The 13,592-nt window shown below is 43.8% G+C and overlaps 1 protein-coding gene across 2 annotated transcripts in view; it reads left to right on the forward strand.

The window, feature by feature from the left end:
* The window catches only part of PLXNA2 (plexin A2), a 586,503-nt gene that overhangs the window by 502,989 nt on the left and 69,922 nt on the right, over positions 1-13,592 (forward strand). For both annotated transcript variants that reach the window (XM_089514441.1, XM_089514442.1), the window contains 2 exons: positions 1,062-1,204; positions 3,394-3,662. In XM_089514441.1, the coding sequence (XP_089370567.1) occupies positions 1,062-1,204; positions 3,394-3,662 (412 nt within the window). The remainder of the gene's footprint in view (positions 1-1,061; positions 1,205-3,393; positions 3,663-13,592) is intronic.

The following is a 13,592-nucleotide window of genomic DNA, read 5'->3' on the forward strand; positions in this document are numbered from 1 at the left end:
CACATGCTGAGTAGGAATTTCCTGGAACTGGAGTCAAGTAACTTCTGAGTCCTGAAACTGACAAGCATCAGGATTTCAGCTCTAGATTTTTTAACATTAATTTTATTTTATTGGGTATATAAATTGCTAGAATGTTGCTAGAGCAGAAAGTGGGGCTCATGTATAAGTGCCATATGGAGAGCTAGATCCCACAAATCTAATCTAGACTAACTGGTGCGTTTACAAACAAATGCATGGTGAGGTGTCCTATTGTCAATTTGTGCATTCATAAGAACAAATCTCCAGTATGTATGTTATGTAGCATGAACAACTGTATTGTGCCACAATGCCTCTAACACAGTGTGCTGGAGACATGACATAAGATGCTGCTGTATGACTTCAGTGTTCATGGAATCCTTTCTCAATGCAAAAGGTGACAAATGGTCTGTCATCTATACAGTGCTCCGTACAGTGCTTGTTAACAACTATGGTGGGTTCTGTGAGTTTTATCCTCACCCACCATGTACATCCAGAGTCCATTCTGGTGGACACATGCATCTTGATGAAATTCTGTACCCCTACCTTGAAAGCATCATTGTTTTCCTGGACCTTAGATAATGCCATTTAAATCAAGAAACACTAGATGAGATTAATTGTACCAGCCACAGAAAAAGAGCACAGGGAGTGGAGGGGGTAGAATTAGTGTGAGAGAGAAAAAGCTGCATGGCACAGTGATTTAAAAATAGGATCTTTATTTTTATCTATTGCCTTTCAAGGCATTTTCAGTGCTTACACACAAGGTGTGAACAGCATACAAATTAGCAAGTGTGTTTTGTTCTTAGCATCTGTTCTTTGCATTGTGTGTGCTCTTTCTCTCTCACGCCTCTCTCTCTCTCTCTCTCTCTAGGATGCTGGGGAAGTGGCTCCCAGCTTGAGGGCACATCTGAGTGACACAGCAAGGTTTAGAGTAAATGAGCTTCCCCGAGTTGGCTCATTTGCAGTCCTTGATTGCTTGTACCACCACCTCTGTTTCCTGTGCTTTTCTCTGATTGTCTGTCTTTCACCCTCCTTTTCTCTAATAGCTTTTGCAGAACTCCAGACAGACATCAATGAGTTAACCAGTGACCTGGATCGCTCTGGGATCCCATACCTTGATTATCGCACATATGCAATGAGGGTCCTCTTTCCTGGCATTGAAGATCACCCTGTCCTACGTGAACTAGAGGTAAAAGGGTAGCTGCACCTTCTCTCCATCTCTGTCTCATCAGGTAGCTGCGGCTGTTGTTTCCCAGGTCCCCTCTGGGAAGCTGAGATTAAAACCCACACAGCTGTGAAAGTACCTTTCTGCCTCCCACGCTGAATCTTATTAGAAGTGCTGGGCTAAGCACAATGAACGCTGAAGTTCATTATAACAAAAGTCTTGTATTTTATGTATTTTACATGTAGTTTGCCTCCTCTTGATTTCTTCTGTATGCTGCTGTTTACCATTTTTAACCCCCCTCTCTCTTGCTAACACTCTGTGACAGGGCCTGCATGTCCAGCAACAAAGCAGCTGCATTTGCTACTAGCAACTGTTAAAATGTGCCTTGAATTCTCTCTTTGTGAAAAAGAAAACCGCTTGGAGAAAGGGGAGGGGGGTAGAATTGAGAAAATTGCACTCAGCTGCCCCAAGGGGAACAAGCCTCTCATTTTGCAAGGAAGCTTGCCAAGTAGTCTTCATCTTTTCCTCTGCTTGGCAAAGCTTTTGTGTGAGAGAGACCTTGGTCACATCACTTCAGCTTCGTCTGCACTGCCTGCTGAGCTTACCAACTGTGCCATCTCATTTTTGAGGTAGCTCTCATATAGTTCAAACAACAACAGGAACAGATGTGACACATTCTCCAGTATGAAAATGCTGTTGTTGGAATTTCACCAAACAAAAACATAAGAGAGGGTTACACCATCAGTGGCATGTCTGTGCATTATTTATATATCCTGTCAGTGTGGGAGTAATAATGTGGACATATCTGTGGCTCAGCAAGCCACAGAGATGCCCTCTCTGATATAGTTTGAATTCCATTTTTAGTCCCTGGTGGCTAATGTGCAAACATTTGTCTTTTTCGATTTTCTTTCTAATAATCTCCTGCTGTAAAAGGTAAAAAACTGCAATCCATGCCTCTTTCCACCATGCAGCTTGCAAAGATGTGGCACATGATGGCAGAAAGAAGCCAAGGTCTGCCTACAGGGTGGACTAAAAACGTTTCTATCCTGCTGCATAGTATACACAACTGTAATATTCTGCCAATAGCTATGTAATTTATTGATCAAGATTTGGGTTTCTTCTCTAGGGCTCTAATTAAAACAAACCTGGCAGCTACTGTTTGAAGCTCAAGTAGATGTACTTTAGATGCCAGGGCTGGAAGGCCAAATCTAACTTAAGTGAAAGAATTTTGTGTTCTGTATATTTTTGGGATCATTTTCAATGTTGCTGTTACCAACAAACATTTTTGCAATGCCTGAGAATATCAAAATGCTGTTTTGTGTAACTTCCCTTTCATTTTGGTGGGCCTGCCTCTAGGAAATGTTCTTGAAGGATAATATACCATACTTCTTGTTTTACTTGTCAGTCAAGCTACATACATACCAATCTTCTCACCATGCAGGAGTAGAGTTTCAAACTAGTATAAAATGTCAAAAACATGCACAGAGGTGAAGCAGGCTGATCGCAGACTCACCTAAGCAAAAGTTAGACTAATATGGGCAATTTTGTATGTGATTTCATTTGTATTCTTTATCAATGCAAACATTGTTCTGTGTATGCAATAATACACAGTATTATATGAAAAGCTCTCAGTAACTTGATGTCATTTTGCTTATAGTCTTCTGAGTACAGAACAAGACAATAATGTAATTTTGAAGAGGCTGGCAGGAGTGCAGGCCTACTACATACATGCCTTATCCAGATTCATATATCTTTTTAAAAAAAACACTAGCTGTCTCACGTAAGGCTCATAGACTGCATATTTCCATTCATAATTCAAAACAGATATGGGGGAACTTTGGTCCCTCTGATGTTTTTGACTACAAAGCCCATAACCCATTATCATTGGCCATGCTGTCTGAAATTTTTAAGGCCTGAGGTTCAAAATATTTCCTATTGTTAGTGCATAAGGCAGACTAAGTTTTAGTGATTATTGGTTTCTGAGTTTCATTCTTCATCCAGATGGGGAAAATTCCATTCTCCATGTTCACAAAAATGTTACAAGGCTCAGTGTATGAAAGATCAAAAAGTATCAGTTGTATCACACTTCAGTGATACAACATTCCATCTGAAATACCTTAGAATATCTTTTCTACATTACCTAATCATCTGGATGTTTCCCATCTAGATATTGTTACTGGATTTTTTATTTGGATATTCTTTGCTTCTTACAGGTCCAAGGGAATGGACAGCAGAATGTTGAAAAGGCCCTGAAACTCTTTGCCCAGCTGATAAACAACAAGGTCTTTCTGCTGACATTCATCCGTACCCTTGAGATGCAGCGAAGTTTCTCCATGCGTGATCGGGGCAATGTGGCTTCTCTCATTATGACAGGTCTTCAAGGCAAGCTGGAATATGCCACTGATGTTCTGAAGCAGCTGTTGTCAGATCTGATTGAAAAGAACCTGGAAAACAAAAATCACCCCAAACTCCTTTTGCGCAGGTAGGATTGGAGAGAAAAAGTGGTTTAATGGAGTCTGGCACTTTGTATGTGGTTCAAGAATGAAATTTCCCAGCTGGGCAAATGTGAGAAGTAGATAAAAATATGTTAGGCTCCTAGTGCTGTTGAGTTCACCAGATTAATTCACTGGGCTTTTGAATAGAACTAAGTTTTGGAAGAACCAATTAGAAGTTAGAATGTCTAATATCCCAGCTTCTTGTCACTGTTCTTTCCAGATGGCTGCTTGAAGAGTAGCATATAGAGAAGTTGACACCAGTGGCCTATGAATTTGGAACTTTAGCTGTTACATATGTCCACCAACTGAATGCATTCCCATGTATCTGGGATCCAGCATTAAAGAGCAGGGAACTCCCAGCCTGCTAAGAGGTATCAAAACCAGAGCAAGATGCCATGAAACTTTTTGAATCTTCTGCTAATTACGTTTTCATGCTGCCTTTAGTTTCTGTGAAACTGAGCTAGAGATCCTTACCCAAGCTTTTCACCTGACCTGCACCAAGAGTGCTTGGAGGTCTATGTATTGTCAAGGAGCAACTCCATGCGGGGTGACCCTAGGTGACAGTAATAAGTAAGAATATGGCATGGAGGTTTTGACAGCTTGACAGTTTAAATGCATTGCTCAGCACCAGCAACCTGACCCTGACCTACAGGGACATTAGCCAGTTTTTCTACATTTTCTAGCTGTCAGGGTTTGTTTTTTTTTTGGGGGGGGGGTAGGTTCACACCACTTCTACCCTATGTACCTAATTTCTCTCCCCCACCCCATAAAAATCTAATTATTTGATTAAGCCATATAAGTCATGTTTTATGTGGGCTCAGATGTCTCTGTGTTAACACAGACAGTTATTGCAAGCATCTGAGCAACTGTTCTAAAGTTTGAGGCCTTTCACAATTATAGTGTTATCATTTCACTTTATGATTCCATCCTATAGAGTCATGGAGTTTAGGGTATTTAGAATTCTCTGCCAGATAACTTTGGTGCTTCACCAGACTATAAAGCCCAGGATTCCATGAGGTGCAAATGTATAGCAGTTCAAGTAGAACCATAGTGCTATAATTGTGTAACATGAAAGAGGCCTTAGGGCAGATTCCCTTTTTGTCCAAATTATTGAAAAAGGTAAATTGAAATACTGCGAATTGTAAACTGTATGTGGCAAAAGGTGCAGTGTCTGCATTGGCATACTATGTTTCTGCCGGAAAATTTCCCTACTTTCTCTCTGAACATACTGAGCAGGGGAGTTTCAAACTCACTGCTAGTTTCCCTTTAGGGAATCATCATTCTTGATAATGTTGGCTTTCTCCAAAGTCTTACTTAAATCCACACCCAGGTTTGTTTGTTTTTCCTGATAAGAAGATAGCAAATGCTATGAATGTGTTGTCGTCTCTGTTAAAGCAGAAAGAACAGGAAATATTAGTCTACTAGCAGTGTGGCAGGCCAAAAAAAAAAAAAAAAAAAAAACATATCACACAACTAGAATTGCATCCTCAATCTCTCCCAGTAGGGTTATTTCAAGTGGTGAGGGTTCTTTTGGATATATACCCAGAGACCAAATACGGAACCCATAGCTACCTACTGTGAAAAACCTGCTTGATACTTTGAGGAAGGAGTTCCTCACATTCATTCAGAACCTGACACCACACTTATTACAGAGCTGAGGGAGCTGTCCAATTTTCGAGGGATCAGTTTTAATAACAATAACAATAATAATATTTATTTATATTCTGCTTAATCTCTGGGAATCCAAACGGATTACAACAGTAAAGCAAAATACAGTTAAAAGAGAATACATTAAAAATTCCAAGATCCCATCCCTCCCCCCAGTCATAAAAACATAAATAAATGCTAAAAGGAGATTAAGCCAAGAAAAGAAGTTAAAAACATTAATACACAATTACAATTAAAATGAAATAAGAGTTTCAAGTGGGGTCTGGGTAGAATAAAGATAAAGATGGGGGATAATGGGAGAAAAAGGAGGGGGGAGGCAGGTCAGCAAGGATTCTTTAGTCTGGAAAGGCCTGCCGGAAGAGATCCATCTTACTAGCCTTCTTAAAGATTTCCAAGTTGGTAATCTGATGGATCTCGTCTGGCAGGTCATTCAGAGTCTAGGAGCAGCTGCCGAAAAGGAACGCTGGGTCATTGCAGAGAGTCTAGCCCTCTTTGGTTGATTGAAGCAGATTCTTCCCAGCTGAGCAGAGAGTGCGAGGAGGATGATATGGGAGAAGGCGCTCCCACAAGAAGTCAGGACCCAGGCCATGTAGGGCCTTAAAGGTTAAAAACCAACACTTTGTATCTTGCCCAGAAGCTAATAGGCAGCCGGTGAAGGGATTTTAAAACAGGTGTGATGTGGGCAGATTTAGGTATGCCAGTAACCAGCTTGGCTGCCATATTCTGTACCAATGGAAGTTTCCAAACTTGACACAAAGGTAGCCCCAAGTAGAGCACGTCACAGAAGTCGAGCTGAGAGGTTACAAGCGCATGTACCAATGTTTCAAGGTCTTCCCGCTCCAGGAAGGGACGCAGCTGGCATATCAGCCGAAGCTGATAGCAAGTGCTCCTGACCGTCACATCCACCTGAGCCATCAGATGGAGAGATGAGTTTAGGAGCACCCCCAGACTGCGAACAGAGTCCTTCAGGGGAAGTGAGACCCCGTCCAGAACTGGCTGGCATAACTCCATTCCTGGATTGGTAGTTCCTATTACAAGTATCTCTGTCTTACCTGGATTCAACTTGAGTTTGGTTTTCCTCATCCAGTCCATTACTGCATTAAAACAGGCATTCAGAGGAGAGATGCCATCCTTAGTCACTGTGTCAGTCTGCGACATAGAGAAATATATCTGGGTGTCATCAGCGTACTGATAATACCCCACCCCATGTCTCTGGATGATCTCACCCAGCGGCTTCATGTAAATGTTAAACAGCATTGTAGACAGAATCGCACCTTGAGGGACGGTTGACCCAAGCTCCCTCTTGGTCAAATAACTGTCCAGAAGCAACACCATCTGGAATCTGCCCAAGAAGTAGGATCAGAACCACTGCAAAGCAGATCCTCCGATTCCCAACTCTCTCAGGCATTCCAGAAGGTTACTGTGGTCAAAGGTATTGAAGGCCACTGAGAGGTCCAAGAGCACCAACTGGGTCACACTTCCCCTGTCGATGCCCAGATGGAGATCATCGACTAAGGCGACCAAGGCCGTCTCAACTCTGTAGCCCACCCTAAAACCGGTTTGAAATGGATCTAGAAAATCTGTTTCTTCCAAGACTGCTTGGAGTTGAATGACGACTGCCCTCTCAATTACCTTGCCTAAAAATGGTAACGATGAAACAGGCCTTTAGTTGTTTCTGTCAAGGGGATTAAGGGAAGGCTTCTTTTAAAATGGTTTAACCACTGCCTCCTTAAGGCAGGGTGGGAGGTAGCCTTCCCTAAAAGATGCATTGATTATGTGTCACCCCCTCCCCCAGATGGCCAGCCAAGATGGGCAAGAATTGAGAGAGCAAGTTGTCTTTTTCACACAACCAAGAAGCTTTTCCACATCCTCGCTAATAACCAATTTAAACTGATCCAGAATAACAGTATAGGCGGAGGTGCTGGATACCTCTCCTAATGATTCAGTTTTAAAGCCGGCATCCAAGTCGGCTCTTATCTGAGAGATTTTGTCTGCGAAGTGACTATTAAAAGCATCACAGCAGGCTGTTCTAGGTTCTAACAAAAGATTCAGAGTGGGGGTAACTGAGTTAAATCCCTAACCACCCTGAATAGCTCTGCCGGACGAGACTTCACAGATGCAATAGATCCAGAATAGAAAGACTTCTTCGCTGCATCTATTGCCACACCATAGGATTTAAGATAAATCCTATGATGTGTCCTGTCAGATATGAGTCGAGATCTTTGCTAGTCATGCTCAAGTCGTTGTCCAACCCGCTTCATTCTCCTAAAATCTTTGGTATACTAGGGGTTACGATTAGAAGCAGGCTGGAAAGGATGCTTGGGGGCGATAGTGTCTATAGCCCTGGTGAGGTCATTGTTCCAAGTATTAACCAGGGCTTCAACAATATCGCCCACAGTGCCAGCCATTGAACCCTCCAGGGCCTCTTGGAACCTAGTGGGTTCCATCAGCCTTTGAGGGCAGACCATACGAATAGGTCCTCCACCCCAGATGGGTGGAATAGTGGTCTTCAGCCCAACCTTCACCAGGAAATGATCCATCCATGACAATGCGGAGATGTTAACTACCTCCACCCATGGATGTGCCTGCTCCGTACAGAAGACCGCATCGAGGGTATGATCTGCACAATGCATGGGCTCAGAGACTATCTGGGAAAGGCCCATGTTTGTCATGGTAACCAAGAACTCCCAAGCTGCACCTGAAAGATTTGTCAAACCGGTCTTGAAGGGGGTGTTGAGGCCGCCCAGGACCAGAAGCCTAGGCAACTCCAGCAGCAGCTCAGAGACCAGTTGTGTCAGCTCGGCTAGGGAGTCTGTTAGGCAACAGGGTAGACGGTAGACCAACAGAATCCCCAAACTTTCCCTAGTCTTAAGGCCAAGGTAAATACACTCGATGTGGGTCATCTCACGGAGAGGTATCCTGGTCAAGGCAAGATTATCTTTGTGGACCAAGGCCACTCTCCCCCTCACCCACGCCATCTTACCTGCTAATTGACAAAGTACCCGGCTGGTAAAGTCCGAGCCCAGACAGATGAGCGATCATCACCCAGCCAGGTCTCTATAAAACAAGCCAGGTCAGCCTTTTCATTCTCTAAGAGATCGTACATTTTCTGGGTCTTGTTTTTGACTGACCTGGCATTGTACAAGAGCAGAGTAAGATTCCGTGGTTGGACTGGAGTGCTCTCCAGCTGTATTGGGATAACAGGGTGAATGGAAGGGGAGATGGATAATAAACACCGATCTCTCCTTCCTCTGTAATGACATTTCACCCTGTTCGAGCCATATCTCCCATTCCCCCTCACTACTTTTATAGCTGCTCCATAATCAGTATATCCTGCCTCCCCCAGTTCTCCGTCTAAATTAATTCCATCTTGATCATATCTAATTACCTCAGAGAGCCCTGCCATAGATCTATCTAAAAATAAGACAGAAAAAGACAATAGTAGCCCTACTAATAACTGTCTTATAAAAGTGAAAAAAGATCTTAATTTAACATCTCCGTCGTACTGTTGGTAAGCCAGAGATGGTGAAAAGAGGATAGCTTCCCTAACAGGCATCCTCTGACCTCTGGTGGAGGGAGAGATGGTCAGGGGGTGGGTGGGGCTGGAGCGTCCTTAAGAAGATGGCGCCCCCAGCCACGCCCAACAGTTCCCATCATGCTCACTCGCCTCAGGAGCCGTTAGATGGGAGAAGGGAAGCATTCCTGGCCAGTGTCCTCTGGCCTCTGGCAGGGGGAGAGATGGATTTAAGGGTTGCCTCCTCTGCTGCTTTGGGGTGCTGGTGGTTTGGAGGACAGCTTTTAAGGGCTGCCTGCTCTGGCTCCTCCTCCGATGCTTTGGAGTTCAGGTGGTTTGGAGGACAGCTTTTAAGGGCTGCCTGCTCTGGCTCCTCCTCCGATGCTTTGGAGTTCAGGTGGTTTGGAGGACAGCTTTTAAGGGCTGCCTGCTCTGGCTCCTGCTGAGGCTTCATAATATGGAGAAGACCCAGCACTTTGGCCCACCACATGTCAGCTTGACCTGTACATGTCTTGACTGTTAAATTCTAACAGAGATGGTTTGACCGGATAGGTCCATGGGGCGGTAAATGCCTTATTTTAGATTGTAAGCTTGAGGGCAGGCAACTGTCTAATTAAAAATAATAATTGTAAGCCACTCTGATAGCCTTTAGGGCTGAAGGGTGGGGCATAAGTACTCTAATAAATAAATACATTATTACATCAGAGGTACACCTTGAAGAAGGCAATAGTAGACCTGTTCCTGAAGAAGACCTCAATGGATCCAGAGATTTATCAGAACTACAGACTCATTAGAAATATCCCTTTCTGGGACAAGATTATTATTATTATTAACCTTTATTTATAAAGCGCTGTAAATTTACACAGCGCTGTACATACAATCTTTTAGTCAGACAGTTCCCTGCCCTCAGGCTTACAATCTAAAAAGACATGACACAAAAGGAGAAGGGAGTGGTGGTGGGGAATAGGATCAGGTCCAGCAGATCTTCTCCACCTCCGAGGCCTGGACCAAGGCAGATGGACTGAAGGAAGGGCTTGGCTTCTTAATGGATGGTTAAAAGGAGGCTTCCTGGGTCAGAGAGGGGCTCGCCTCTGGGAATGCTTCTCTAAACAATATAGTCATATAGATGCTTTAGTGTGTGGTGGCTGGGCAACTTCACACATTCTTGGAGGAAGCAAATTATCTGGATTTACTTCAGTCTAGTTTCAGGCCAGGATATGTCCTGGAATGACCTTAGTTGATCTGATTGATGGCCTCCACCCTGTTGATCTTCCTGGATCTTTCAGGGGCTTTTTACCATGATATCTTACTGGACCAATTTTGTGGGATTGGAGTAGAAGACACTGTCCTTCAGCATTTCTACTCTTGTCTAGAGGTTCAGTTCCAGAATATTGGGGATACCTGTTCAGCTGCATGGTTATGAAGCTGTGGAGTGCCACAGGATTCCATATTATCCATCCAGTCTTTCTTGGGCACCAATTCATTCCATGCACTGAGGAAGTAAGCAAAGGGCCCATACAGACAGGCCAAAATAAAGCTGCTTCGGGTCACTTTGGAGGTATGCTGTTTAAGTGTTGCATGCATCTGGAAGCCGCGCCAAAGCTGCACTCCAGTCATTTAAACAGCATACCTCCAAAGTGACCCAAAGCAGTTTTGTTTTGCCCTGTCTGAATGGGGATAAAGTCTACAAAAGCTTATGGTACAACTTATTTCACACAGTTAGTCTCAAAGGTGCTACAAGATCCCTCTGCATACTGATATTCTAGACTAACATAGCTATAGCCTGGTTCAGACCGGCCATTAAGGCTGGCCTGGAGTCAGAGTCGAGGTGTTGCGTCCACATGACACATGCCCCAACTCTGCCCCCCAGAGCACCACACAGCTGCTGCTCCATACAGTGCACAATGTCATGGCACTCCTCTGGCACTGTGTCCATATGATGCAGCACCAAAGGAGTGCTGCCAAGCCACAGCAATGTAGTTATGGCGCCCTTTCCAGGGAGCAAAAAGGACCTGCTTTTTGCGGCTTCTTTCTGCTCCTTGGAAGTGCAGCGTGCAGTTGCTGCAGCCCCGATCTGGCTGAAACAGGGGCGGCTCCATACCACCCCTTCGGGGCTGTAAGAACAGCTCCTACATCTCTGAATTTATCCTGCAAGATGTTCAACATCTATATGAAGCTGCTGGGTGAGGTCATAAGTAGATTTAGGGTGGAGTGTCATCAGTATGCTATTTTTCCTTGTGCAGGTGCTGGACTAGTTCTTGGATGTTGTGATGGGGTGGCTGAGAGCCTGATAAGATGGAGCCTCTGTGGACTACTGATTCTTAAGTCCATCTCAAGTCCAGGAATTAGATAAGCACCCTGTCCTGGATGGAATTACACCCACCCTGCAGGAGCAGGTGTGTAGCTTGGGAGTACTCTTACCCTGTCAGTGGAGGCTCAAGAGGACTCTGTGGCTCAGAGTGTCTTGTGCCAGCTTTGCCTGGTGCACCAGCTACAGCTTTTCCTGGACAGAGATAACCTAGCCTCAGTCATCCATGCACACAATTATAGCACTATGGTTCTATTTTAACTGCTATAAGGTTGCATTCCATGAAGCACCAGAGTTCCCAATTAGACTACTGTAATGCACTCTAATAGACCCACCATAATGTAGTAAATTCAGTATTGGATTATGACTGTAGACAAGGGTTGAAATCTCCAATCAGCCATGGAAATGGATGACCTTAGAAAAGTCACATGCTCTCAGTCTCAGGAAAAGGCACAGGCTAACTCCCTCTGAATAAATCTTGCCAAGAAAACCTTATAATAGGATTGCCTTATGGTCACCATGAGTAAAAAATGATTTGAAGGCACACAACAACAAATGCATTCTATGTGGCACTGCTTTTGAAGACGATTCAGAAGCTATAGGCAGTGTAAAATGCAGCAGTCAACTGACTGGAATGCCATATAAGCAGCCAGTCTTAAGAGAATTCAACCAGATATCAGTGCCCTTCCGGCCTGAAATCAAGGTCCTTGTGATGACACAAAGCCCTAAACATTTTGGGACCCTGAAAACTGAGGCAGCCTGAGGATTGAGGTCTACTGAGGGAGCCCACCTTTTGTCCCACAGTGAGATCAATATGTAGGGAGATCAATGCATTGTGTTGGATGTTAATTTTGGCCCTTCTCAGATGTGATATTGCAATTGTAGCATGCCCTCTCCTCGGAGTCCTCATTGGCATCAACACTCATTTCATTTAGATGCCAAGAGAAACATGTCTGTTCATCTCAAAACTGATGTAAATAGTTTTGAAAATGTTTAAATCTTTTAAAATGTTTTAAACTAATAATAATAATAATAATAATAATAATAATAGGATTTATTTATATACCGCCCAATCATTGGGAATCCGAGCGGTTTACAACAGAGGGGATAATAGACGGTTCCCTGCCCTCAGGCTTACAATCTAAAAGACATGACACAAAAGGAGAAGGGAATGGTGAGGGGGGGGGAGGGGATCAGGTCCAGCATTCTTCTCTCCCTCAGAGGCCTGGACCAAGGCAGATGGACCGGAGGGAGGGCTCTTCTTCTTCAGGCTAGCCCTTGGTGGAGGTGGGCCTGCCTAGTCAACTCCCTCATAGGCCAGAAGATGAAAGTTATGGAGGGAGGAGTCTCTTTCTTCAGGCTAGCCCTGGTGGAGCTGGGCCAGCCTATTCTCTCCCTCCCAGGCCAAAGGATGACAGTTATGTAGGGAGGAGCTTCTATCTTCAGGCTAGCCCTTGATGGAGCTGGGCCAGCCTATTCTCTCCCTCCCAAGCTGAAGGATGACAGTTATGTTTAAATGTTTAATACATTTTTAATTACTTGAATTTTTTTATTGTTTTAAATTGCTTAACCTGTTTTTTAAATGTTATTTTAAGCTGCTCTGAGGTTTTTTGTTTGTTTGTTTGTTTGTTTTGATATAGGGTGGGTAGAAATATTTAAATAAATAATGTGAAACCACCATATCACCCCAAGCACACCTGATCTCCTTTAATTTTGGAAATGGAGAAAGTTGGACCACATTATTATGGGGCTGGAGGCTACCAGGGAATGCTAGTGTATCCAGGAAGGAATCCTGTCTGAAAGCTGACAATCCTGCCAGTCAGTGTTCACAATGCAGGCCTAGATGGAACACTCAGTATAAGGCAGCTTCCTATGTCATGACAGAGGATTGCTGTAGGCAGACATTCTCTTCTATCCAATTTAAGGCCTTGCACAGCCACCCATGAAATGATATGATAGAATTAAATTCATGTTACTGGAGTCAGAAAAGAGAAATAAATTATCTGATCACAGCCCCTGATGTGGAATGGTATTTTGCTTTACCACCAGCCTTGTAAGGTACAACCAGGACATTGTAGTGCACCAGCTGCTGAGCTTTAAAGAGGTTAATGATATATTTGCGAAGGGGGGCAGTCAGACTTAACTCAATGAGCTCTGTGCTTTCGAATATACAGGACTTTATTTCCATGGTCTGCAATCACTACAGAACCATCATTCTCACTGGTGTCATGAAGTTATACAGAGCCTAGGGTGTCAGATATTTAATCATATTCTGCCTTGTACTGCCGTCTCCACCTTTCTCCAACCAATTTCATCTTCTTTTGGACTGGTGAGGGAGTAAGTGTCAAAAGGAAAGAAACAAGATGGAGGGCAAGTATACAGGAAGTTAGACACAGAGAGAAGATTAATCTGAGGGGACAGACAGGT

Source organism: Sceloporus occidentalis, unplaced genomic scaffold (assembly GCF_023333645.1).
Source record: "Sceloporus occidentalis isolate IW3139 unplaced genomic scaffold, rSceOcc1.0.p SCAF_3, whole genome shotgun sequence".
Lineage (NCBI taxonomy): Eukaryota > Metazoa > Chordata > Lepidosauria > Squamata > Phrynosomatidae > Sceloporus > Sceloporus occidentalis.